The following is a 27,475-nucleotide window of genomic DNA, read 5'->3' as shown; positions in this document are numbered from 1 at the left end:
TAAGTTCACGCCACAAACGCTATTATTGAGAGGAAAGGACATCGTACTAAAAATGACAAATTTCAAGACGATTTGTGCAGTGTTTTGGCTTGACATACCTTGAAATAAAGTGATACTTTCGGAAAATTGGCGTGGACGTTTAGGCATTCCTTTTGAAACTCACCATACATAATTCCATTTCCAACTTGTTATAAGGGAGTATGACCCATGGAAAAGAGAGGCCGAAATATAAATAGCAAAGACAGTTTATAACTCCTGGGACAAAAAAGAGCAGCAAACAGTGCTGTACTCTGATTTTAGGAACTCCGCGGAGGAGTGGCCACGAGTAACCACGAGTAACCATAATTAACAAGTAGAATAATTACATGATCTTTTTATAATAATCTTGTGGGTACTGGGGGTTACACGTGGTTAATCGTGGTAAATGTGAAAACATTGTTTCTGTATTTCCATAAAAGTTCATTTCTCACCAAAACCATCTCTGCAAAGCATCTGCGACAAGGTGGAAAGTCTTTTTGCAACGACATAGCAATTTGAGCGTGGAAAGTAAATGTGTTCCCCGGCTGTAACAGCCACCATGTCTGTTTCGCATTCATCTGCGACACCACTTCGACCAACAAAATCGGCTTCTTCTGATGAATTGGAGTTAGAGGCATATCCCTTTAACAAATCCATACTTTAACGCTACTGACAAATAGCGTATTAAAGAAGGCAAAAAGAACAGGTCCATTGCACTTACGTCACAATCTTCGCTTCGCACAGGACAACGCATTTTTCACGCTCGAAAACGAGAATAATAAACTATCCGCAATTTTTTAGACCTGTAAAAAGTCTTTCACTCATGTGGTCATATTGATGGACAGACTGGACTATAGGTGCCCGTATAAAGGGTATAAAGGAAGTTTTCTGAAAAAGACAATCGGCGACAAAATTAGTTGAGACACTTGCCAACAGAGCACACTGGCAACGACACATTCATTGTTTGCAAAGAAAACTTGTCCAGAAAGTACGTTTCCGGGATACCCCTCCCTCCCCCACCCTAATCAATGTTGTACCGCTGTCGACAAGGCTCGTAGAAAACAGAAAAACACAACATTGTCCCGGGGGTGCGGGGGAGGGGTCCATTTGCGCCGCCGAGCTTGAAATCGACTCTAAAGGATAAGAGTGTCTCAACAATTTTGACGCCGATTGTCTGTATGAAAAAACTTTGTATGAAGTGTAATGACGACTTCTGATAAGCGTTTTTTTGCATTAATATATGAAATATACACATTTCAATAGCGTTTATGCGTTGTCATGTCATATAGGAATCAGAACATATATTAAATCACCTTTTTCTTTATTACGGTGATGTAGCAGTCACTGGTATGATTGCAGACATTTCAGTGTCGAACATGGTTTTCACACAGAACATTTCTAACGAGATCAGGGCATGTATACGCTTGCCATAAGGGCATGTATACGCTTGCCATCTATTTGCGAAGGGCGGAAAGTGAATGATATTGTCAGGGGAAGTGATATCTCACGGGCTTCGATTTTAACGCAAGTAATCACTACCGAGAACGTCATTTACAACGGCCAAAATGTGGATGTCGAACGCGCAGCGAAGTTAAGTTCACGCCACAAACGCTTATTATTGAGAGGAAGGACATCGTACTAAATAATGACAATTTCAAGACGATTTGTGCAGTGTTTTGGATTTGACATACCTTGAAATAAAGTGATACTTTCGGAACATTGCGTGACGTTTAGCATTCCCTTTTGAAATTCACCATACATAATTCCATTTCAACTTGTTACAAGGGATATGACCCATGAAAAAGAGCGAAATATAAATAGCAAAGACAGTTTATAACTCCTGGGACAAAAAAGAGCAGCAAACAGTGCTGTACTCTGATTTTAGGAACTCCGCGGAGGAGTGGCCACGAGTAACCACGAGTAACCATAATTAACAAGTAGAATAATTACATTATCTTTTTATAATAATCTTGTGGTTACTCGTGGTTACTCGTGGTTACTCGTGGTAAATGAGAAAACATTGTTTCTTTACTCCCAAAAACATTCATTTCCCACCAAAACCAGCTCTGCAAAGCATCTGCGACAAGGTGGAAAGTCTTTTTGCAACGACATAGCAATTTGAGCGTGGAAAGTAAATGTGTTCCCCGGCTGTAACAGCCACCATGTCTGTTTCGCATTCATCTGCGACACCACTTCGACCAACAAAATCGGCTTCTTCTGATGAATTGGAGTTAGAGGCATATCCCTTTAACAAATCCATACTTTAACGCTACTGACAAATAGCGTATTAAAGAAGGCAAAAAAGAACAGGTCCATTGCACTTACGTCACAATCTTCGCTTCGCACAGGACAACGCATTTTTCACGCTCGAAAACGAGAATAATAAACTATCCGCAATTTTTTAGACCTGTAAAAAGTCTTTCACTCATGTGGTCATATTGATGGACAGACTGGACTATAGGTGCCCGTATAAAGGGTATAAAGGAAGTTTTCTGAAAAAGACAATCGGCGACAAAATTAGTTGAGACACTTGCCAACAGAGCACACTGGCAACGACACATTCATTGTTTGCAAAGAAAACTTGTCCAGAAAGTACGTTTCCGGGATACCCCTCCCTCCCCCACCCTAATCAATGTTGTACCGCTGTCGACAAGGCTCGTAGAAAACAGAAAAACACAACATTGTCCCGGGGGTGCGGGGGAGGGGTCCATTTGCGCCGCCGAGCTTGAAATCGACTCTAAAGGATAAGAGTGTCTCAACAATTTTGACGCCGATTGTCTGTATGAAAAAACTTTGTATGAAGTGTAATGACGACTTCTGATAAGCGTTTTTTTGCATTAATATATGAAATATACACATTTCAATAGCGTTTATGCGTTGTCATGTCATATAGGAATCAGAACATATATTAAATCACCTTTTTCTTTATTACGGTGATGTAGCAGTCACTGGTATGATTGCAGACATTTCAGTGTCGAACATGGTTTTCACACAGAACATTTCTAACGAGATCAGGGCATGTATACGCTTGCCATAAGGGCATGTATACGCTTGCCATCTATTTGCGAAGGGCGGAAAGTGAATGATATTGTCAGGGGAAGTGATATCTCACGGGCTTCGATTTTAACGCAAGTAATCACTACCGAGAACGTCATTTACAACGGCCAAAATGTGGATGTCGAACGCGCAGCGAAGTTAAGTTCACGCCACAAACGCTTATTATTGAGAGGAAGGACATCGTACTAAATAATGACAATTTCAAGACGATTTGTGCAGTGTTTTGGATTTGACATACCTTGAAATAAAGTGATACTTTCGGAACATTGCGTGACGTTTAGCATTCCCTTTTGAAATTCACCATACATAATTCCATTTCAACTTGTTACAAGGGATATGACCCATGAAAAAGAGCGAAATATAAATAGCAAAGACAGTTTATAACTCCTGGGACAAAAAAGAGCAGCAAACAGTGCTGTACTCTGATTTTAGGAACTCCGCGGAGGAGTGGCCACGAGTAACCACGAGTAACCATAATTAACAAGTAGAATAATTACATTATCTTTTTATAATAATCTTGTGGTTACTCGTGGTTACTCGTGGTTACTCGTGGTAAATGAGAAAACATTGTTTCTTTACTCCCAAAAACATTCATTTCCCACCAAAACCAGCTCTGCAAAGCATCTGCGACAAGGTGGAAAGTCTTTTTGCAACGACATAGCAATTTGAGCGTGGAAAGTAAATGTGTTCCCCGGCTGTAACAGCCACCATGTCTGTTTCGCATTCATCTGCGACACCACTTCGACCAACAAAATCGGCTTCTTCTGATGAATTGGAGTTAGAGGCATATCCCTTTAACAAATCCATACTTTAACGCTACTGACAAATAGCGTATTAAAGAAGGCAAAAAAGAACAGGTCCATTGCACTTACGTCACAATCTTCGCTTCGCACAGGACAACGCATTTTTCACGCTCGAAAACGAGAATAATAAACTATCCGCAATTTTTTAGACCTGTAAAAAGTCTTTCACTCATGTGGTCATATTGATGGACAGACTGGACTATAGGTGCCCGTATAAAGGGTATAAAGGAAGTTTTCTGAAAAAGACAATCGGCGACAAAATTAGTTGAGACACTTGCCAACAGAGCACACTGGCAACGACACATTCATTGTTTGCAAAGAAAACTTGTCCAGAAAGTACGTTTCCGGGATACCCCTCCCTCCCCCACCCTAATCAATGTTGTACCGCTGTCGACAAGGCTCGTAGAAAACAGAAAAACACAACATTGTCCCGGGGGTGCGGGGGAGGGGTCCATTTGCGCCGCCGAGCTTGAAATCGACTCTAAAGGATAAGAGTGTCTCAACAATTTTGACGCCGATTGTCTGTATGAAAAAACTTTGTATGAAGTGTAATGACGACTTCTGATAAGCGTTTTTTTGCATTAATATATGAAATATACACATTTCAATAGCGTTTATGCGTTGTCATGTCATATAGGAATCAGAACATATATTAAATCACCTTTTTCTTTATTACGGTGATGTAGCAGTCACTGGTATGATTGCAGACATTTCAGTGTCGAACATGGTTTTCACACAGAACATTTCTAACGAGATCAGGGCATGTATACGCTTGCCATAAGGGCATGTATACGCTTGCCATCTATTTGCGAAGGGCGGAAAGTGAATGATATTGTCAGGGGAAGTGATATCTCACGGGCTTCGATTTTAACGCAAGTAATCACTACCGAGAACGTCATTTACAACGGCCAAAATGTGGATGTCGAACGCGCAGCGAAGTTAAGTTCACGCCACAAACGCTTATTATTGAGAGGAAGGACATCGTACTAAATAATGACAATTTCAAGACGATTTGTGCAGTGTTTTGGATTTGACATACCTTGAAATAAAGTGATACTTTCGGAACATTGCGTGACGTTTAGCATTCCCTTTTGAAATTCACCATACATAATTCCATTTCAACTTGTTACAAGGGATATGACCCATGAAAAAGAGCGAAATATAAATAGCAAAGACAGTTTATAACTCCTGGGACAAAAAAGAGCAGCAAACAGTGCTGTACTCTGATTTTAGGAACTCCGCGGAGGAGTGGCCACGAGTAACCACGAGTAACCATAATTAACAAGTAGAATAATTACATTATCTTTTTATAATAATCTTGTGGTTACTCGTGGTTACTCGTGGTTACTCGTGGTAAATGAGAAAACATTGTTTCTTTACTCCCAAAAACATTCATTTCCCACCAAAACCAGCTCTGCAAAGCATCTGCGACAAGGTGGAAAGTCTTTTTGCAACGACATAGCAATTTGAGCGTGGAAAGTAAATGTGTTCCCCGGCTGTAACAGCCACCATGTCTGTTTCGCATTCATCTGCGACACCACTTCGACCAACAAAATCGGCTTCTTCTGATGAATTGGAGTTAGAGGCATATCCCTTTAACAAATCCATACTTTAACGCTACTGACAAATAGCGTATTAAAGAAGGCAAAAAAGAACAGGTCCATTGCACTTACGTCACAATCTTCGCTTCGCACAGGACAACGCATTTTTCACGCTCGAAAACGAGAATAATAAACTATCCGCAATTTTTTAGACCTGTAAAAAGTCTTTCACTCATGTGGTCATATTGATGGACAGACTGGACTATAGGTGCCCGTATAAAGGGTATAAAGGAAGTTTTCTGAAAAAGACAATCGGCGACAAAATTAGTTGAGACACTTGCCAACAGAGCACACTGGCAACGACACATTCATTGTTTGCAAAGAAAACTTGTCCAGAAAGTACGTTTCCGGGATACCCCTCCCTCCCCCACCCTAATCAATGTTGTACCGCTGTCGACAAGGCTCGTAGAAAACAGAAAAACACAACATTGTCCCGGGGGTGCGGGGGAGGGGTCCATTTGCGCCGCCGAGCTTGAAATCGACTCTAAAGGATAAGAGTGTCTCAACAATTTTGACGCCGATTGTCTGTATGAAAAAACTTTGTATGAAGTGTAATGACGACTTCTGATAAGCGTTTTTTTGCATTAATATATGAAATATACACATTTCAATAGCGTTTATGCGTTGTCATGTCATATAGGAATCAGAACATATATTAAATCACCTTTTTCTTTATTACGGTGATGTAGCAGTCACTGGTATGATTGCAGACATTTCAGTGTCGAACATGGTTTTCACACAGAACATTTCTAACGAGATCAGGGCATGTATACGCTTGCCATAAGGGCATGTATACGCTTGCCATCTATTTGCGAAGGGCGGAAAGTGAATGATATTGTCAGGGGAAGTGATATCTCACGGGCTTCGATTTTAACGCAAGTAATCACTACCGAGAACGTCATTTACAACGGCCAAAATGTGGATGTCGAACGCGCAGCGAAGTTAAGTTCACGCCACAAACGCTTATTATTGAGAGGAAGGACATCGTACTAAATAATGACAATTTCAAGACGATTTGTGCAGTGTTTTGGATTTGACATACCTTGAAATAAAGTGATACTTTCGGAACATTGCGTGACGTTTAGCATTCCCTTTTGAAATTCACCATACATAATTCCATTTCAACTTGTTACAAGGGATATGACCCATGAAAAAGAGCGAAATATAAATAGCAAAGACAGTTTATAACTCCTGGGACAAAAAAGAGCAGCAAACAGTGCTGTACTCTGATTTTAGGAACTCCGCGGAGGAGTGGCCACGAGTAACCACGAGTAACCATAATTAACAAGTAGAATAATTACATTATCTTTTTATAATAATCTTGTGGTTACTCGTGGTTACTCGTGGTTACTCGTGGTAAATGAGAAAACATTGTTTCTTTACTCCCAAAAACATTCATTTCCCACCAAAACCAGCTCTGCAAAGCATCTGCGACAAGGTGGAAAGTCTTTTTGCAACGACATAGCAATTTGAGCGTGGAAAGTAAATGTGTTCCCCGGCTGTAACAGCCACCATGTCTGTTTCGCATTCATCTGCGACACCACTTCGACCAACAAAATCGGCTTCTTCTGATGAATTGGAGTTAGAGGCATATCCCTTTAACAAATCCATACTTTAACGCTACTGACAAATAGCGTATTAAAGAAGGCAAAAAAGAACAGGTCCATTGCACTTACGTCACAATCTTCGCTTCGCACAGGACAACGCATTTTTCACGCTCGAAAACGAGAATAATAAACTATCCGCAATTTTTTAGACCTGTAAAAAGTCTTTCACTCATGTGGTCATATTGATGGACAGACTGGACTATAGGTGCCCGTATAAAGGGTATAAAGGAAGTTTTCTGAAAAAGACAATCGGCGACAAAATTAGTTGAGACACTTGCCAACAGAGCACACTGGCAACGACACATTCATTGTTTGCAAAGAAAACTTGTCCAGAAAGTACGTTTCCGGGATACCCCTCCCTCCCCCACCCTAATCAATGTTGTACCGCTGTCGACAAGGCTCGTAGAAAACAGAAAAACACAACATTGTCCCGGGGGTGCGGGGGAGGGGTCCATTTGCGCCGCCGAGCTTGAAATCGACTCTAAAGGATAAGAGTGTCTCAACAATTTTGACGCCGATTGTCTGTATGAAAAAACTTTGTATGAAGTGTAATGACGACTTCTGATAAGCGTTTTTTTGCATTAATATATGAAATATACACATTTCAATAGCGTTTATGCGTTGTCATGTCATATAGGAATCAGAACATATATTAAATCACCTTTTTCTTTATTACGGTGATGTAGCAGTCACTGGTATGATTGCAGACATTTCAGTGTCGAACATGGTTTTCACACAGAACATTTCTAACGAGATCAGGGCATGTATACGCTTGCCATAAGGGCATGTATACGCTTGCCATCTATTTGCGAAGGGCGGAAAGTGAATGATATTGTCAGGGGAAGTGATATCTCACGGGCTTCGATTTTAACGCAAGTAATCACTACCGAGAACGTCATTTACAACGGCCAAAATGTGGATGTCGAACGCGCAGCGAAGTTAAGTTCACGCCACAAACGCTTATTATTGAGAGGAAGGACATCGTACTAAATAATGACAATTTCAAGACGATTTGTGCAGTGTTTTGGATTTGACATACCTTGAAATAAAGTGATACTTTCGGAACATTGCGTGACGTTTAGCATTCCCTTTTGAAATTCACCATACATAATTCCATTTCAACTTGTTACAAGGGATATGACCCATGAAAAAGAGCGAAATATAAATAGCAAAGACAGTTTATAACTCCTGGGACAAAAAAGAGCAGCAAACAGTGCTGTACTCTGATTTTAGGAACTCCGCGGAGGAGTGGCCACGAGTAACCACGAGTAACCATAATTAACAAGTAGAATAATTACATTATCTTTTTATAATAATCTTGTGGTTACTCGTGGTTACTCGTGGTTACTCGTGGTAAATGAGAAAACATTGTTTCTTTACTCCCAAAAACATTCATTTCCCACCAAAACCAGCTCTGCAAAGCATCTGCGACAAGGTGGAAAGTCTTTTTGCAACGACATAGCAATTTGAGCGTGGAAAGTAAATGTGTTCCCCGGCTGTAACAGCCACCATGTCTGTTTCGCATTCATCTGCGACACCACTTCGACCAACAAAATCGGCTTCTTCTGATGAATTGGAGTTAGAGGCATATCCCTTTAACAAATCCATACTTTAACGCTACTGACAAATAGCGTATTAAAGAAGGCAAAAAAGAACAGGTCCATTGCACTTACGTCACAATCTTCGCTTCGCACAGGACAACGCATTTTTCACGCTCGAAAACGAGAATAATAAACTATCCGCAATTTTTTAGACCTGTAAAAAGTCTTTCACTCATGTGGTCATATTGATGGACAGACTGGACTATAGGTGCCCGTATAAAGGGTATAAAGGAAGTTTTCTGAAAAAGACAATCGGCGACAAAATTAGTTGAGACACTTGCCAACAGAGCACACTGGCAACGACACATTCATTGTTTGCAAAGAAAACTTGTCCAGAAAGTACGTTTCCGGGATACCCCTCCCTCCCCCACCCTAATCAATGTTGTACCGCTGTCGACAAGGCTCGTAGAAAACAGAAAAACACAACATTGTCCCGGGGGTGCGGGGGAGGGGTCCATTTGCGCCGCCGAGCTTGAAATCGACTCTAAAGGATAAGAGTGTCTCAACAATTTTGACGCCGATTGTCTGTATGAAAAAACTTTGTATGAAGTGTAATGACGACTTCTGATAAGCGTTTTTTTGCATTAATATATGAAATATACACATTTCAATAGCGTTTATGCGTTGTCATGTCATATAGGAATCAGAACATATATTAAATCACCTTTTTCTTTATTACGGTGATGTAGCAGTCACTGGTATGATTGCAGACATTTCAGTGTCGAACATGGTTTTCACACAGAACATTTCTAACGAGATCAGGGCATGTATACGCTTGCCATAAGGGCATGTATACGCTTGCCATCTATTTGCGAAGGGCGGAAAGTGAATGATATTGTCAGGGGAAGTGATATCTCACGGGCTTCGATTTTAACGCAAGTAATCACTACCGAGAACGTCATTTACAACGGCCAAAATGTGGATGTCGAACGCGCAGCGAAGTTAAGTTCACGCCACAAACGCTTATTATTGAGAGGAAGGACATCGTACTAAATAATGACAATTTCAAGACGATTTGTGCAGTGTTTTGGATTTGACATACCTTGAAATAAAGTGATACTTTCGGAACATTGCGTGACGTTTAGCATTCCCTTTTGAAATTCACCATACATAATTCCATTTCAACTTGTTACAAGGGATATGACCCATGAAAAAGAGCGAAATATAAATAGCAAAGACAGTTTATAACTCCTGGGACAAAAAAGAGCAGCAAACAGTGCTGTACTCTGATTTTAGGAACTCCGCGGAGGAGTGGCCACGAGTAACCACGAGTAACCATAATTAACAAGTAGAATAATTACATTATCTTTTTATAATAATCTTGTGGTTACTCGTGGTTACTCGTGGTTACTCGTGGTAAATGAGAAAACATTGTTTCTTTACTCCCAAAAACATTCATTTCCCACCAAAACCAGCTCTGCAAAGCATCTGCGACAAGGTGGAAAGTCTTTTTGCAACGACATAGCAATTTGAGCGTGGAAAGTAAATGTGTTCCCCGGCTGTAACAGCCACCATGTCTGTTTCGCATTCATCTGCGACACCACTTCGACCAACAAAATCGGCTTCTTCTGATGAATTGGAGTTAGAGGCATATCCCTTTAACAAATCCATACTTTAACGCTACTGACAAATAGCGTATTAAAGAAGGCAAAAAAGAACAGGTCCATTGCACTTACGTCACAATCTTCGCTTCGCACAGGACAACGCATTTTTCACGCTCGAAAACGAGAATAATAAACTATCCGCAATTTTTTAGACCTGTAAAAAGTCTTTCACTCATGTGGTCATATTGATGGACAGACTGGACTATAGGTGCCCGTATAAAGGGTATAAAGGAAGTTTTCTGAAAAAGACAATCGGCGACAAAATTAGTTGAGACACTTGCCAACAGAGCACACTGGCAACGACACATTCATTGTTTGCAAAGAAAACTTGTCCAGAAAGTACGTTTCCGGGATACCCCTCCCTCCCCCACCCTAATCAATGTTGTACCGCTGTCGACAAGGCTCGTAGAAAACAGAAAAACACAACATTGTCCCGGGGGTGCGGGGGAGGGGTCCATTTGCGCCGCCGAGCTTGAAATCGACTCTAAAGGATAAGAGTGTCTCAACAATTTTGACGCCGATTGTCTGTATGAAAAAACTTTGTATGAAGTGTAATGACGACTTCTGATAAGCGTTTTTTTGCATTAATATATGAAATATACACATTTCAATAGCGTTTATGCGTTGTCATGTCATATAGGAATCAGAACATATATTAAATCACCTTTTTCTTTATTACGGTGATGTAGCAGTCACTGGTATGATTGCAGACATTTCAGTGTCGAACATGGTTTTCACACAGAACATTTCTAACGAGATCAGGGCATGTATACGCTTGCCATAAGGGCATGTATACGCTTGCCATCTATTTGCGAAGGGCGGAAAGTGAATGATATTGTCAGGGGAAGTGATATCTCACGGGCTTCGATTTTAACGCAAGTAATCACTACCGAGAACGTCATTTACAACGGCCAAAATGTGGATGTCGAACGCGCAGCGAAGTTAAGTTCACGCCACAAACGCTTATTATTGAGAGGAAGGACATCGTACTAAATAATGACAATTTCAAGACGATTTGTGCAGTGTTTTGGATTTGACATACCTTGAAATAAAGTGATACTTTCGGAACATTGCGTGACGTTTAGCATTCCCTTTTGAAATTCACCATACATAATTCCATTTCAACTTGTTACAAGGGATATGACCCATGAAAAAGAGCGAAATATAAATAGCAAAGACAGTTTATAACTCCTGGGACAAAAAAGAGCAGCAAACAGTGCTGTACTCTGATTTTAGGAACTCCGCGGAGGAGTGGCCACGAGTAACCACGAGTAACCATAATTAACAAGTAGAATAATTACATTATCTTTTTATAATAATCTTGTGGTTACTCGTGGTTACTCGTGGTTACTCGTGGTAAATGAGAAAACATTGTTTCTTTACTCCCAAAAACATTCATTTCCCACCAAAACCAGCTCTGCAAAGCATCTGCGACAAGGTGGAAAGTCTTTTTGCAACGACATAGCAATTTGAGCGTGGAAAGTAAATGTGTTCCCCGGCTGTAACAGCCACCATGTCTGTTTCGCATTCATCTGCGACACCACTTCGACCAACAAAATCGGCTTCTTCTGATGAATTGGAGTTAGAGGCATATCCCTTTAACAAATCCATACTTTAACGCTACTGACAAATAGCGTATTAAAGAAGGCAAAAAAGAACAGGTCCATTGCACTTACGTCACAATCTTCGCTTCGCACAGGACAACGCATTTTTCACGCTCGAAAACGAGAATAATAAACTATCCGCAATTTTTTAGACCTGTAAAAAGTCTTTCACTCATGTGGTCATATTGATGGACAGACTGGACTATAGGTGCCCGTATAAAGGGTATAAAGGAAGTTTTCTGAAAAAGACAATCGGCGACAAAATTAGTTGAGACACTTGCCAACAGAGCACACTGGCAACGACACATTCATTGTTTGCAAAGAAAACTTGTCCAGAAAGTACGTTTCCGGGATACCCCTCCCTCCCCCACCCTAATCAATGTTGTACCGCTGTCGACAAGGCTCGTAGAAAACAGAAAAACACAACATTGTCCCGGGGGTGCGGGGGAGGGGTCCATTTGCGCCGCCGAGCTTGAAATCGACTCTAAAGGATAAGAGTGTCTCAACAATTTTGACGCCGATTGTCTGTATGAAAAAACTTTGTATGAAGTGTAATGACGACTTCTGATAAGCGTTTTTTTGCATTAATATATGAAATATACACATTTCAATAGCGTTTATGCGTTGTCATGTCATATAGGAATCAGAACATATATTAAATCACCTTTTTCTTTATTACGGTGATGTAGCAGTCACTGGTATGATTGCAGACATTTCAGTGTCGAACATGGTTTTCACACAGAACATTTCTAACGAGATCAGGGCATGTATACGCTTGCCATAAGGGCATGTATACGCTTGCCATCTATTTGCGAAGGGCGGAAAGTGAATGATATTGTCAGGGGAAGTGATATCTCACGGGCTTCGATTTTAACGCAAGTAATCACTACCGAGAACGTCATTTACAACGGCCAAAATGTGGATGTCGAACGCGCAGCGAAGTTAAGTTCACGCCACAAACGCTTATTATTGAGAGGAAGGACATCGTACTAAATAATGACAATTTCAAGACGATTTGTGCAGTGTTTTGGATTTGACATACCTTGAAATAAAGTGATACTTTCGGAACATTGCGTGACGTTTAGCATTCCCTTTTGAAATTCACCATACATAATTCCATTTCAACTTGTTACAAGGGATATGACCCATGAAAAAGAGCGAAATATAAATAGCAAAGACAGTTTATAACTCCTGGGACAAAAAAGAGCAGCAAACAGTGCTGTACTCTGATTTTAGGAACTCCGCGGAGGAGTGGCCACGAGTAACCACGAGTAACCATAATTAACAAGTAGAATAATTACATTATCTTTTTATAATAATCTTGTGGTTACTCGTGGTTACTCGTGGTTACTCGTGGTAAATGAGAAAACATTGTTTCTTTACTCCCAAAAACATTCATTTCCCACCAAAACCAGCTCTGCAAAGCATCTGCGACAAGGTGGAAAGTCTTTTTGCAACGACATAGCAATTTGAGCGTGGAAAGTAAATGTGTTCCCCGGCTGTAACAGCCACCATGTCTGTTTCGCATTCATCTGCGACACCACTTCGACCAACAAAATCGGCTTCTTCTGATGAATTGGAGTTAGAGGCATATCCCTTTAACAAATCCATACTTTAACGCTACTGACAAATAGCGTATTAAAGAAGGCAAAAAAGAACAGGTCCATTGCACTTACGTCACAATCTTCGCTTCGCACAGGACAACGCATTTTTCACGCTCGAAAACGAGAATAATAAACTATCCGCAATTTTTTAGACCTGTAAAAAGTCTTTCACTCATGTGGTCATATTGATGGACAGACTGGACTATAGGTGCCCGTATAAAGGGTATAAAGGAAGTTTTCTGAAAAAGACAATCGGCGACAAAATTAGTTGAGACACTTGCCAACAGAGCACACTGGCAACGACACATTCATTGTTTGCAAAGAAAACTTGTCCAGAAAGTACGTTTCCGGGATACCCCTCCCTCCCCCACCCTAATCAATGTTGTACCGCTGTCGACAAGGCTCGTAGAAAACAGAAAAACACAACATTGTCCCGGGGGTGCGGGGGAGGGGTCCATTTGCGCCGCCGAGCTTGAAATCGACTCTAAAGGATAAGAGTGTCTCAACAATTTTGACGCCGATTGTCTGTATGAAAAAACTTTGTATGAAGTGTAATGACGACTTCTGATAAGCGTTTTTTTGCATTAATATATGAAATATACACATTTCAATAGCGTTTATGCGTTGTCATGTCATATAGGAATCAGAACATATATTAAATCACCTTTTTCTTTATTACGGTGATGTAGCAGTCACTGGTATGATTGCAGACATTTCAGTGTCGAACATGGTTTTCACACAGAACATTTCTAACGAGATCAGGGCATGTATACGCTTGCCATAAGGGCATGTATACGCTTGCCATCTATTTGCGAAGGGCGGAAAGTGAATGATATTGTCAGGGGAAGTGATATCTCACGGGCTTCGATTTTAACGCAAGTAATCACTACCGAGAACGTCATTTACAACGGCCAAAATGTGGATGTCGAACGCGCAGCGAAGTTAAGTTCACGCCACAAACGCTTATTATTGAGAGGAAGGACATCGTACTAAATAATGACAATTTCAAGACGATTTGTGCAGTGTTTTGGATTTGACATACCTTGAAATAAAGTGATACTTTCGGAACATTGCGTGACGTTTAGCATTCCCTTTTGAAATTCACCATACATAATTCCATTTCAACTTGTTACAAGGGATATGACCCATGAAAAAGAGCGAAATATAAATAGCAAAGACAGTTTATAACTCCTGGGACAAAAAAGAGCAGCAAACAGTGCTGTACTCTGATTTTAGGAACTCCGCGGAGGAGTGGCCACGAGTAACCACGAGTAACCATAATTAACAAGTAGAATAATTACATTATCTTTTTATAATAATCTTGTGGTTACTCGTGGTTACTCGTGGTTACTCGTGGTAAATGAGAAAACATTGTTTCTTTACTCCCAAAAACATTCATTTCCCACCAAAACCAGCTCTGCAAAGCATCTGCGACAAGGTGGAAAGTCTTTTTGCAACGACATAGCAATTTGAGCGTGGAAAGTAAATGTGTTCCCCGGCTGTAACAGCCACCATGTCTGTTTCGCATTCATCTGCGACACCACTTCGACCAACAAAATCGGCTTCTTCTGATGAATTGGAGTTAGAGGCATATCCCTTTAACAAATCCATACTTTAACGCTACTGACAAATAGCGTATTAAAGAAGGCAAAAAAGAACAGGTCCATTGCACTTACGTCACAATCTTCGCTTCGCACAGGACAACGCATTTTTCACGCTCGAAAACGAGAATAATAAACTATCCGCAATTTTTTAGACCTGTAAAAAGTCTTTCACTCATGTGGTCATATTGATGGACAGACTGGACTATAGGTGCCCGTATAAAGGGTATAAAGGAAGTTTTCTGAAAAAGACAATCGGCGACAAAATTAGTTGAGACACTTGCCAACAGAGCACACTGGCAACGACACATTCATTGTTTGCAAAGAAAACTTGTCCAGAAAGTACGTTTCCGGGATACCCCTCCCTCCCCCACCCTAATCAATGTTGTACCGCTGTCGACAAGGCTCGTAGAAAACAGAAAAACACAACATTGTCCCGGGGGTGCGGGGGAGGGGTCCATTTGCGCCGCCGAGCTTGAAATCGACTCTAAAGGATAAGAGTGTCTCAACAATTTTGACGCCGATTGTCTGTATGAAAAAACTTTGTATGAAGTGTAATGACGACTTCTGATAAGCGTTTTTTTGCATTAATATATGAAATATACACATTTCAATAGCGTTTATGCGTTGTCATGTCATATAGGAATCAGAACATATATTAAATCACCTTTTTCTTTATTACGGTGATGTAGCAGTCACTGGTATGATTGCAGACATTTCAGTGTCGAACATGGTTTTCACACAGAACATTTCTAACGAGATCAGGGCATGTATACGCTTGCCATAAGGGCATGTATACGCTTGCCATCTATTTGCGAAGGGCGGAAAGTGAATGATATTGTCAGGGGAAGTGATATCTCACGGGCTTCGATTTTAACGCAAGTAATCACTACCGAGAACGTCATTTACAACGGCCAAAATGTGGATGTCGAACGCGCAGCGAAGTTAAGTTCACGCCACAAACGCTTATTATTGAGAGGAAGGACATCGTACTAAATAATGACAATTTCAAGACGATTTGTGCAGTGTTTTGGATTTGACATACCTTGAAATAAAGTGATACTTTCGGAACATTGCGTGACGTTTAGCATTCCCTTTTGAAATTCACCATACATAATTCCATTTCAACTTGTTACAAGGGATATGACCCATGAAAAAGAGCGAAATATAAATAGCAAAGACAGTTTATAACTCCTGGGACAAAAAAGAGCAGCAAACAGTGCTGTACTCTGATTTTAGGAACTCCGCGGAGGAGTGGCCACGAGTAACCACGAGTAACCATAATTAACAAGTAGAATAATTACATTATCTTTTTATAATAATCTTGTGGTTACTCGTGGTTACTCGTGGTTACTCGTGGTAAATGAGAAAACATTGTTTCTTTACTCCCAAAAACATTCATTTCCCACCAAAACCAGCTCTGCAAAGCATCTGCGACAAGGTGGAAAGTCTTTTTGCAACGACATAGCAATTTGAGCGTGGAAAGTAAATGTGTTCCCCGGCTGTAACAGCCACCATGTCTGTTTCGCATTCATCTGCGACACCACTTCGACCAACAAAATCGGCTTCTTCTGATGAATTGGAGTTAGAGGCATATCCCTTTAACAAATCCATACTTTAACGCTACTGACAAATAGCGTATTAAAGAAGGCAAAAAAGAACAGGTCCATTGCACTTACGTCACAATCTTCGCTTCGCACAGGACAACGCATTTTTCACGCTCGAAAACGAGAATAATAAACTATCCGCAATTTTTTAGACCTGTAAAAAGTCTTTCACTCATGTGGTCATATTGATGGACAGACTGGACTATAGGTGCCCGTATAAAGGGTATAAAGGAAGTTTTCTGAAAAAGACAATCGGCGACAAAATTAGTTGAGACACTTGCCAACAGAGCACACTGGCAACGACACATTCATTGTTTGCAAAGAAAACTTGTCCAGAAAGTACGTTTCCGGGATACCCCTCCCTCCCCCACCCTAATCAATGTTGTACCGCTGTCGACAAGGCTCGTAGAAAACAGAAAAACACAACATTGTCCCGGGGGTGCGGGGGAGGGGTCCATTTGCGCCGCCGAGCTTGAAATCGACTCTAAAGGATAAGAGTGTCTCAACAATTTTGACGCCGATTGTCTGTATGAAAAAACTTTGTATGAAGTGTAATGACGACTTCTGATAAGCGTTTTTTTGCATTAATATATGAAATATACACATTTCAATAGCGTTTATGCGTTGTCATGTCATATAGGAATCAGAACATATATTAAATCACCTTTTTCTTTATTACGGTGATGTAGCAGTCACTGGTATGATTGCAGACATTTCAGTGTCGAACATGGTTTTCACACAGAACATTTCTAACGAGATCAGGGCATGTATACGCTTGCCATAAGGGCATGTATACGCTTGCCATCTATTTGCGAAGGGCGGAAAGTGAATGATATTGTCAGGGGAAGTGATATCTCACGGGCTTCGATTTTAACGCAAGTAATCACTACCGAGAACGTCATTTACAACGGCCAAAATGTGGATGTCGAACGCGCAGCGAAGTTAAGTTCACGCCACAAACGCTTATTATTGAGAGGAAGGACATCGTACTAAATAATGACAATTTCAAGACGATTTGTGCAGTGTTTTGGATTTGACATACCTTGAAATAAAGTGATACTTTCGGAACATTGCGTGACGTTTAGCATTCCCTTTTGAAATTCACCATACATAATTCCATTTCAACTTGTTACAAGGGATATGACCCATGAAAAAGAGCGAAATATAAATAGCAAAGACAGTTTATAACTCCTGGGACAAAAAAGAGCAGCAAACAGTGCTGTACTCTGATTTTAGGAACTCCGCGGAGGAGTGGCCACGAGTAACCACGAGTAACCATAATTAACAAGTAGAATAATTACATTATCTTTTTATAATAATCTTGTGGTTACTCGTGGTTACTCGTGGTTACTCGTGGTAAATGAGAAAACATTGTTTCTTTACTCCCAAAAACATTCATTTCCCACCAAAACCAGCTCTGCAAAGCATCTGCGACAAGGTGGAAAGTCTTTTTGCAACGACATAGCAATTTGAGCGTGGAAAGTAAATGTGTTCCCCGGCTGTAACAGCCACCATGTCTGTTTCGCATTCATCTGCGACACCACTTCGACCAACAAAATCGGCTTCTTCTGATGAATTGGAGTTAGAGGCATATCCCTTTAACAAATCCATACTTTAACGCTACTGACAAATAGCGTATTAAAGAAGGCAAAAAAGAACAGGTCCATTGCACTTACGTCACAATCTTCGCTTCGCACAGGACAACGCATTTTTCACGCTCGAAAACGAGAATAATAAACTATCCGCAATTTTTTAGACCTGTAAAAAGTCTTTCACTCATGTGGTCATATTGATGGACAGACTGGACTATAGGTGCCCGTATAAAGGGTATAAAGGAAGTTTTCTGAAAAAGACAATCGGCGACAAAATTAGTTGAGACACTTGCCAACAGAGCACACTGGCAACGACACATTCATTGTTTGCAAAGAAAACTTGTCCAGAAAGTACGTTTCCGGGATACCCCTCCCTCCCCCACCCTAATCAATGTTGTACCGCTGTCGACAAGGCTCGTAGAAAACAGAAAAACACAACATTGTCCCGGGGGTGCGGGGGAGGGGTCCATTTGCGCCGCCGAGCTTGAAATCGACTCTAAAGGACAAGAGTGTCTCAACAATTTTGACGCCGATTGCAGTTATACACCTGGATGGAGAGAGAGGCACCGTGAGTGTAATGTGTCTTGCCCAAGAACACAACACAATGTCCCAAGCCAGGACCCGAACCCGGACCACTGTATCCCGAGTCGAGCTCTCTAACCATGAGGCCACCGCGCCTCCCATTGCAGGGCCATTGCCAGTATGAGGCAAAATGAGGCACTTGCCTCACTGTTGTCTTCAAAATGTACTCATCATAAACACCTAAAATACCTACGAAGAGAATTTAACCATGGACATTGCCTCAGTCATAACTTTTTTCTGGCTACGGCCCTACATCGTGTACTATTAGAGCTACATATTGAACTTGAATATCCTGGAAGACAAAACGCAGTTCAGTTGACAATAGGCCACTTCGGAAAATACCATATAATACTCTTTTTTGTCCCCCCAATTTTGCATGAGCGTTGTTTCTGTTTTCTCTTGAGACCATTGTAAGTCCCAAGAGAAACTGGAAACAATGTTTATACATTTGGGGGACAGACAAAGATTATCATGGTATTTTCCATAGTGGTCTATATGGAATAAAGCTCTTTGTTACTGCACTACAACACGAGAGCGATAGGTTTTTTTTCTTTCTGACAAAATATTAATGATTAATAGGCTGGTAGTCTCGTTTTTAACCTCAGAAGAAGATCTGTTTCGTCCTATCAACGTGTGAGCTAAAGGGCCTCTGCTGGTATGACTTCTGGGTGACTCCTTAAATGGTCTTAATGACCCCCGACTTGAAAAAAACGACTGGAACACTGCAGTTCATTACCACCCAACTCAGTCCCTTCTGTTTTTGAGTAACGCGTACCACAGGCAACCCAGTGTACGCTCACCGAGCGTCTAGTTTATCATGAATTTCGTCTTAACATTGTCAAAGTAGCTCGGGAAAATGAAAAACTGATATCAGTTTGTTTTTTACAATAACAAAAAGGCAGAGGGGTCAAAATTAAGTAAAAACACGAGAAGAACGCGAAACAAAAATGCAAGAAACTTCAATTTCATTCAATCTGACGCGAGCAATATCGCGTCAATATCGCATAAATTATAAATTTATGTGTCTGTCCACTAATTAACAATAAAAATTAGCCAATGAGCGCGCGAAAATTTTTCAGTCGTTGTAAAATGTATGTTTGATGCAAAGGATCAAAAATTTGCTTTTATAGCTCATTCTTGGAGTAGGTAAGACATGCATTTCTTGGAAGAGAGTTAGATGAAAGTTGCAGGCCGCGAACGGTAGTGATTTTACGGTCATTTAAATTTAAAACAAGACGCCTGGGGGCGTATACACGGATGTATTATTCGGGATGTACTGATTGTGTGAAATGAAATGATGTAACAGTTTCATGTCAAAGGTTAATGCTTGTAATTGACATTGTCATCAGACAAGCGATATGACAAGCAAAAGTTTTGAGCGGACGATGACAGTAAAAAGTATTGTTTATGTCAGCAAGATAATAAAATAAGTTTGTTTAACTCTAGCTATTTCTTACGGGGTTAACAACTGTTTTTACAATAAATAACTTCTGGTTGAATTGCATATTTAACTTTCTGGTAATCTCTCGCCATTTTCCAAAGTTCACCCGTTGTTCTAGATCACTGTAACTGGACAATTTGTCTTAACTGTTTGTTCATCCCACGGATACGCCGTTATAGGCGTCTTGTTATTAGAAGGATTGCCACTACAACACTTGATCACATAACAGCAATGTTGTGGTACCACGTGAAACTTCAATTATTGCTAAACAAGATCCAGTCATTTTTGTGATGTAACAAGTAACCATGAAAACAGGAAAGCCTTGCAAAAGCAACCTGTATTTTAGCTTTAGTTGCTCATATGAAAAACGAACTCGGTGACCCCAATTTTTTATTGCACAAAAGTGATCAGCAGGCCAAGATGAAAATATCTGCAAAGTTTAAAAAAATTCTGTGGAGCGGATTCAGAGCTACCTTAAATTTTGAATTATTCAAGGTGGCTCTACATCTGCTCCACAGATTGTTTTTTAAACTTTGAGGAAAGTTTCATTCTGGCATGCTGATTACATTTCAGGAATAAAAAAAGGGGCCACTGAGTTCGTTTTTGAGATAAGAGCAGCTAAAGCCAAAATATGGGGTGTTTTTGCAGGGCTATCCTGTTGCCACGGTAACATTTTACGTCACAAAAATGACCGAATCTTTTTCAGCAATAATTGGTGTTTGATATGGTACCATAACATTGCTGTTAAGTTATAAAGTGTGGAAATGTGAAACCTTCTAATAGGAATGTTTCTTTCAAGTGTTGTAACTGGTTTGAGCCACCTTAAATAACATCCAAACTAATGCAAATGTCACTCATCAAAGTCAAGCCAACTGGCAAGAAACAAAATACAAGTTTAAATTTTAATGTTGTCGGGAAAACTTGAATATTTGCATGCTTCAAAGTCGCATAATTCTGAGGTTCCACCGTTTATTTTAATATTAAAGAACTGTTGGTTGAGACAGGTTGTTGAGAATGCAGTAATTGCCGGTGAAAGTTGCAGCTGACATTTCACTGAGTTTAAGAATCTTGTCTTGAGGCGTTCGCCCTTCGCCAACAAATACGTCCAGGTAAAAAGACACTTTGCTCGGAAAGTGTAGTCGTTATGGCAACTGTTACCGCATTCTCAACCGCTTGGAAACGAGTCGTTACAGCTTTCAATGAACAAGAATCAGCCAATACGACTGCTTAATTAAGGATATTAGAATTTAAATGCAGCGGTTATCGTCCTGCCCGTGTTTGTTAGGAAGAGATAGATGCTGGAAACAAAGACCAAGATCGTCAGCCCAAAGTGTGTTGTTTCTTATAATAATATATATGGAAAAATTACTCCATTCTGATTGGCTAAGAGAAACGCAGTTTTCACGTAACATTGTGCAGAAAAGAGGAAATTCAGTGCAAAAAGACATAATAAACCAAGCACTCTGATAGGTCAATGAGCAAACAAAGTCAGACTAACCAATCAAATGCGAGCCCTGGATGGCGCAATTTTTCCCTGATTGCATGATACGCTTGCGTTTCTTCTGCTTAAATATCTCGAATTTTCCACATTATTTTCTCGTGCAATTTGGAATCAATAAGCGCTTGTTATTTTTTTCAAAGGCTTTATATTGCACTCGCCCGTTTTGTTAGTTTTAGAAAAAAATTACTCCTGTTCATTTATTCCAAATTGCACTCGAAATCATGTGATTACCTTTAATAGGCACTGCATCTTGCGTGACCTGCAAAACAACATACGCCACCGAGGTGTTTCCATGTTCCTCAGAAAAGCGAGAACAAATTTCATCACTTGTTACATGAAATGCTGGCTATTAGAGCTCCCAAAGCATAATTCTGAGATCCGGTACAAGTGACGTGTTTTTAAAACATTTTAAAAAAACATCTGAACCTGTGCAAATGTTAGACTAGCTATAAAAATGGTAGAGGCTTATGAACTTGGTGACTGGGTGGGAGGGCTGGACGGGAAAATATTTAGCTCGAGGTCATGACACACGCGAGGTCCGTGCGCATGATGACCGAGAGCCAAATATCTGAGAGCCAAAGTTCGTTCTTAAGACACAAGCGTTCAAAGACAAAATAATTGGAGTTTTAACATAGCTATTTTGTTGCCATGGTAACCTATTACGTCACATCAATGAGTGCATCTTGTTGAGCAATTATTGATGTTTCATTTAGTATCATAAAATTGTTTTTATGCGAAAGCAGTCTTGTAGGATTAATTTTTTTCAGTAATAAATTGTTGAGACGGTTTGGCACGTTAAAACAACTGCACTTTAGTATTGTCTATGAGCATTCGCACGTGCAATGAGTCGCATCCATGCGTTTGGTCAGAAGTGACTTGGGGATATTCTCTCCTCTCCTTGGTCAGTAATATGTTGCCAATATACTAGCGGAATTCCTTAGTTATGAGTAGTTTATTGCACCTACTTCGGTATTACATAAAAATCGATGTCCTACATTTCAGTCTCTCCTTTCGATCTACATTCAATTTATACAGTTCAAATCTCTTTGCAGCATGTACTAAAAAAAGCAATAGCTTTTCAACCTTTTGACGTTGACTAACCTGCTTATACTATTGGTTACAGTCAAAGATGCATACGTCTATTACTGACAAAGCTATAATTGTCAGCCAAGTCTTTGAATTCTTTTTTTCCAATGAGCTCGCGCTTTTTCAGTTCAGATTAAATATAAAACAAGTAAAGCACTTGAATTTGGTTGATGTTAGGGTTACTGACGAAGGTGAATGCTGAAAAGGCTGCTTTTCATTGAACTATGAGAAAATTACTTGCATTACTCAAAGATTTAGGCTTCGAAACCAATGAACTAAGTTAATCTCTTTCTAAACTGTGCAATAATATAATCACATCACGTTCTAACCTTTTCTCTGGCCGCTTTTAAAAGGAAAAAAAATCAAGCAAACAACTTTGATAAATTTGAAAACTAACCTCCAATAGTTAAAACTTACCACGACCCGTACCTCAGACTGCTCGGTGTTTTAAACCTTAATACACGAACAACTACAATGACTTACAGTGAGCAAATCAGATGATAACAAACCGGAAAAGCTACCGTCTGAAGTCAATTATTTTCTTAGGTAAATATTAATTTCTCAGTTTTGATTTAAAATGACAAATGAGCTTTGGTTGTACAGTTCCAGTGAATTGCCATCCCGCAGCAATGCAACTGTGAAATGCTCTTTGGAATTATCTATTGCGTGTATGCATGCTAATGTTGCTATTTCGTAGATCACCGATTTCATTGATAGCTGGTGCTTTACATGAAAAGGCCACTGATATGAAATGTAAAAACTCTGTGACTTCTTTTAGTAAATTTACAAACGCTTGCCAGTGTACTAAGCAACTGACCAAAAAGAGCCTGTAACGATCCGTGTGCTGTCAGAGTTTGACACCATTTACCACCATTTACCCTTGTGAGTCTTGCATCGATGTCCACTCTTCACCTGCATCTCGTCTTGTCTTCATGGTTATCGTAACGAGGCGTCCAGTCTGTTTGCTGCTCTTCTTTTTTGCCTTTTAGTGATTCTATTTTCCTCACTAAACATGCCAGGTGTCCTCTAACTCTTGACGTCTTTTCGATCAGAGCGGTATAATGATTCCTAAGATAGCAGCAACGCAAGTTTTCCTTTCAGCTCTTTGATCTGATCTACGAAGTTGATTAAATGTTACATATTCTTCAGTTTTGTGTTTTGTTTGTGAAAGTTCGCTTCTTTTCGCTTCTTAATTTCTCAGAATCTGACGATCTTGTTTATGTGACTCCGGGCATTGACTACTTTGTTTTCGTGTACTGATCGCAGCCTGCAGCCATTGCAAAATGCGAGTAATTTAGAAAGTTTAGTTTCTAAATGGTAGACCTTTTACGCTTTCCACGGAAACGTCATCAACTGAATTCAGATCTTGTCATCCACACGCTGGAGATAAAAACGGTTTTGTCTGTGTACAGAAGAATTTGAAGATAAATGATGGCTGACAGAACACTCAAAATGAATTGACTCATGACCATAAGGGTGATATTGTCCAAAACCAAGTTTTCCGACCCGCCTTCAAGCAGTACGTCTGTCACATTCATCAATGCTCATAAACTGAGAAAGTTTGTGCTTGAACACAGATAAGGTCTTAGCACATCAATGACGTCAGGTACAAATTCAATGCCAAATCACCGCCTTCTTTATTGGGATTGAATGTTCCTCTGCATTTTGGACACTCGGCATTCAGGGCATGCCCAGAATATTCCACCACCTTTGATTCGGCAGGGCACAAGGGACACTTGTATTTAGCCTCCTGCAGTCCTTTGAGTGATTTCATCAAATTGCCAGCAACTTTAGCTCCACTCTTCTTATAAGCTTTCTTCTCGTTTTTACTCAAGTCATTCAAAGTCCAGTAGACATCGAAAAACTCTAGCCCAAGGACATCTGAATTCTGAACTCTAAAGAACCCGCTATCAGCCCAGCCATCTCCCCACGAATTCATCAAACGCAAACTCTCAGCATCGTAACTTGTAAGGACAACTGCATGTCCACCAGGGTCACTTGTTGAGCCCCTCTTTGAATTGAGGTACGATTTTGTGAGGATTTCCTTCCCTTTCTCTTGATAGAATTGACTGAATTGATCCCACTGGGCTCCTGTCAGATAGAATCTTGCAACCACTGGTCTTTTCTCGGTAATCGCCTTCTTGGCACCATTAGTATCAACCCTTTCACATTGCAGACGATATTCTGGACACACCTCCCTCAGGACTTTGATAGTGGAAGCTCCTTTTTCCCCATATTTATTTATCAACTTTTTTCTCAACTCGAAGAAATCCGGATACCCACCATCTCTTCCTACAATGCGTTTCATGGCAAGGTGCATCACGGCTGCAGAGGCATTTGCATAACAGGTACCCCCATGCTGTTGTTTCGGCTTAAATCCATCATTTGCCTTATTGATGTAGACATTTAGATCAACGTCTGCAAGGACATCGGAGAGAGCATCTTGACTGAGCACAGCGCGCTTTGTCATGTCACAAACATCTTTGATGACATCTGGATGATTCACTTGAAAGAAGAGTTTGGTTTCATTATTATCGATGTCTATCTTCCATCCCTCTTTCGCAAACAATGTGCGTGGTATTTCCTGAGTTTTGATGACGGAACTTATTCCGAACATGAACTTGGCTGGCTTCTCCCAACTTTCGTCCAGAATGCTGTACAAGTGACGAGGATCGGATAGGCCTTCATGAGTTATAAAACAGCTGACAATGGTGACACCCAAATCGGACAACGCTTGAAGAAGAGTATCATTTCCATCAGCCTCACCATCTGAGAGGATGAACAAAATTTTCTTGTGATTTTTAAATTCTGGATGGGAAAACAGCTCCTTTGAATGCCGCATAGCTCTGATTAGTGGCGTTCCTCCATAAATGTAGGGTTCAACAGTTTCCATCAACTCATTAACCCGTTCGTCAGTTAGTTCTTGATCGCCAACACTGTCATGCAGTATTTCGGACGCACTTTGAACACTCATAATTTCTGCTTTGTTGACAGGCACTATAATGTTTCCTTTATCGACATCCTTCATTCTAAATTCCTCCATAACTTGTTTTCCCTTCTCTATTACGTCTTTAACTGACTCCTCTGTTGCCGATTCTTGAATAGTCTGACTCACACAACCCGCCAAGTAATATGCGCCCTCAAAGATGAGGTTACTTGGTGTCATCACGATTTCACGGCATTCTTGGGGTAGGATGTCGTAAACAAACCTTTCGGTAAACTCAGGATTTCGTTGCAAGTAGTATAGCATCGAAGCGGCAGTAGTATGATCCATGACTTTGAGCAATATGTTCATATGTGCCCATGTACGAACTCTCCTCGCTCCGTTTTCCATAAGAATGCCCAAAACCTCATCAATAATTTTTCTCTTCCCTTTTGACTTCAGGGTTTCCATAGCGAGTTGTTCCTTCTTTGCTTGTCGAAGAGTGCTGAGCAAATCAAAGACCTGACAATCCAAAGGACTTCCAAACGCCAAAGTAAAGGTCTGATTTGAAGATGGCACATCATGCTTGATTAGTTCGTCTACCACGTTAAATATAGACCTCGCCCAAGTTACATTCCCTCCTTCCACCCGGCCACCTGCACTAACACTATTCCTCATGGAGCCGGATACGTCCACTAGAATACCCATCACTGTACTTTCTGTATTAGCTTTGAAAAACCCCAAAACAAAACAAAAACAATAATAAGCAACGGTAAAACAATATCATGGCATTAAACCATTGTTTGGGATGGGAGGGAAAAATCAGAATTTACCCAGAGAAGAACATCGTAGAGCTGAAAATAGATCCGACAAACTCATACCACGTTATGAAGAATAACAACCACAGTGCTCCCTTTATTGATTTGTTACTAGGAGAAGCTATCCCCAGAAGGGAGAAAAGGGAAAGGCAATCCCCAATGATGATGATGATGATGATGATACTGATGACAACGACGACGTTTTATTATTATTTTCTCTCTCCCTCCTGATGATACCGTCTTGGGTAACTTTATCATCGTTGCAACTTTAACCCACGTTATTCTGGATGGCAGGCGCTCAACAGTGCTCCCCTTATTGTTGTCACTATTACAGAAGACGCTATCACCAGAAGGGAGACAATGGAATGATGTTCGTTATAACGACGACGACAGTTTTGATATTATTCTCTTTCCCCCTCCTGGTGATACCTTCTTGGGTAACTTTGTCTTCTTTGCAGCTGGGGGTGTTTTTTTTTTTTTCAAGGATCCACTATAAGACGTCTAACTAATTATTATCCTGCGAAATTGCGCGGAATATCGCTTGATACTCAGCCGTGAGTAGGGTAATTGTTTTATTATTCAACACATTGACGACAAAGCACAATTTTCTACGTTTATTGGGAAAAAAAGCTAGAAAAACTACCCTTTTTCTCCGCGACACACAAAACTACGCATATCGCAGGATATGTGTTGAGTACGCACGACGAATATTGAGCGCGCTATGACCATACTTGGACATTGTCACAATGTGTTGAATAATAGCTAAAAACATCTGCCATTCGTTCAAACATGAAATACCATGAAATATAGAGAAACATACCCTGC

General features: G+C 40.4%; 2 protein-coding genes across 7 annotated transcripts in view; both read right to left on the bottom strand.

Moving 5' to 3' along the window:
* Positions 1 to 23,843, bottom strand: part of LOC137975487 (serine/threonine-protein kinase 4-like) — a 36,006-nt gene extending 12,163 nt beyond the window's left edge. Inside the window, exon 1 of the mRNA XM_068822605.1 lies at positions 23,788 to 23,843. Within this exon, the coding sequence (XP_068678706.1) occupies positions 23,788 to 23,843 (56 nt within the window). The remainder of the gene's footprint in view (positions 1 to 23,787) is intronic.
* The window catches only part of LOC137975641 (uncharacterized), a 23,431-nt gene continuing 19,547 nt past the window's right edge, over positions 23,592 to 27,475 (bottom strand). For all 6 annotated transcript variants that reach the window (XM_068822785.1, XM_068822783.1, XM_068822786.1 and 3 more), the window contains 2 exons: positions 27,471 to 27,475; positions 23,592 to 26,560 (listed from right to left, as the gene is read on the bottom strand). The exon at positions 27,471 to 27,475 is cut by the window's right edge. In XM_068822785.1, coding sequence (XP_068678886.1) covers positions 24,495 to 26,560; positions 27,471 to 27,475 — 2,071 coding nt within the window. In that variant the 3' untranslated portion in view covers positions 23,592 to 24,494. The remainder of the gene's footprint in view (positions 26,561 to 27,470) is intronic.

This window comes from Montipora foliosa, chromosome 11 (assembly GCF_036669935.1).
Source record: "Montipora foliosa isolate CH-2021 chromosome 11, ASM3666993v2, whole genome shotgun sequence".
NCBI classification, from domain to species: Eukaryota; Metazoa; Cnidaria; class Anthozoa; order Scleractinia; family Acroporidae; genus Montipora; species Montipora foliosa.
This window is presented reverse-complemented; position numbering and strand designations above follow the sequence as displayed.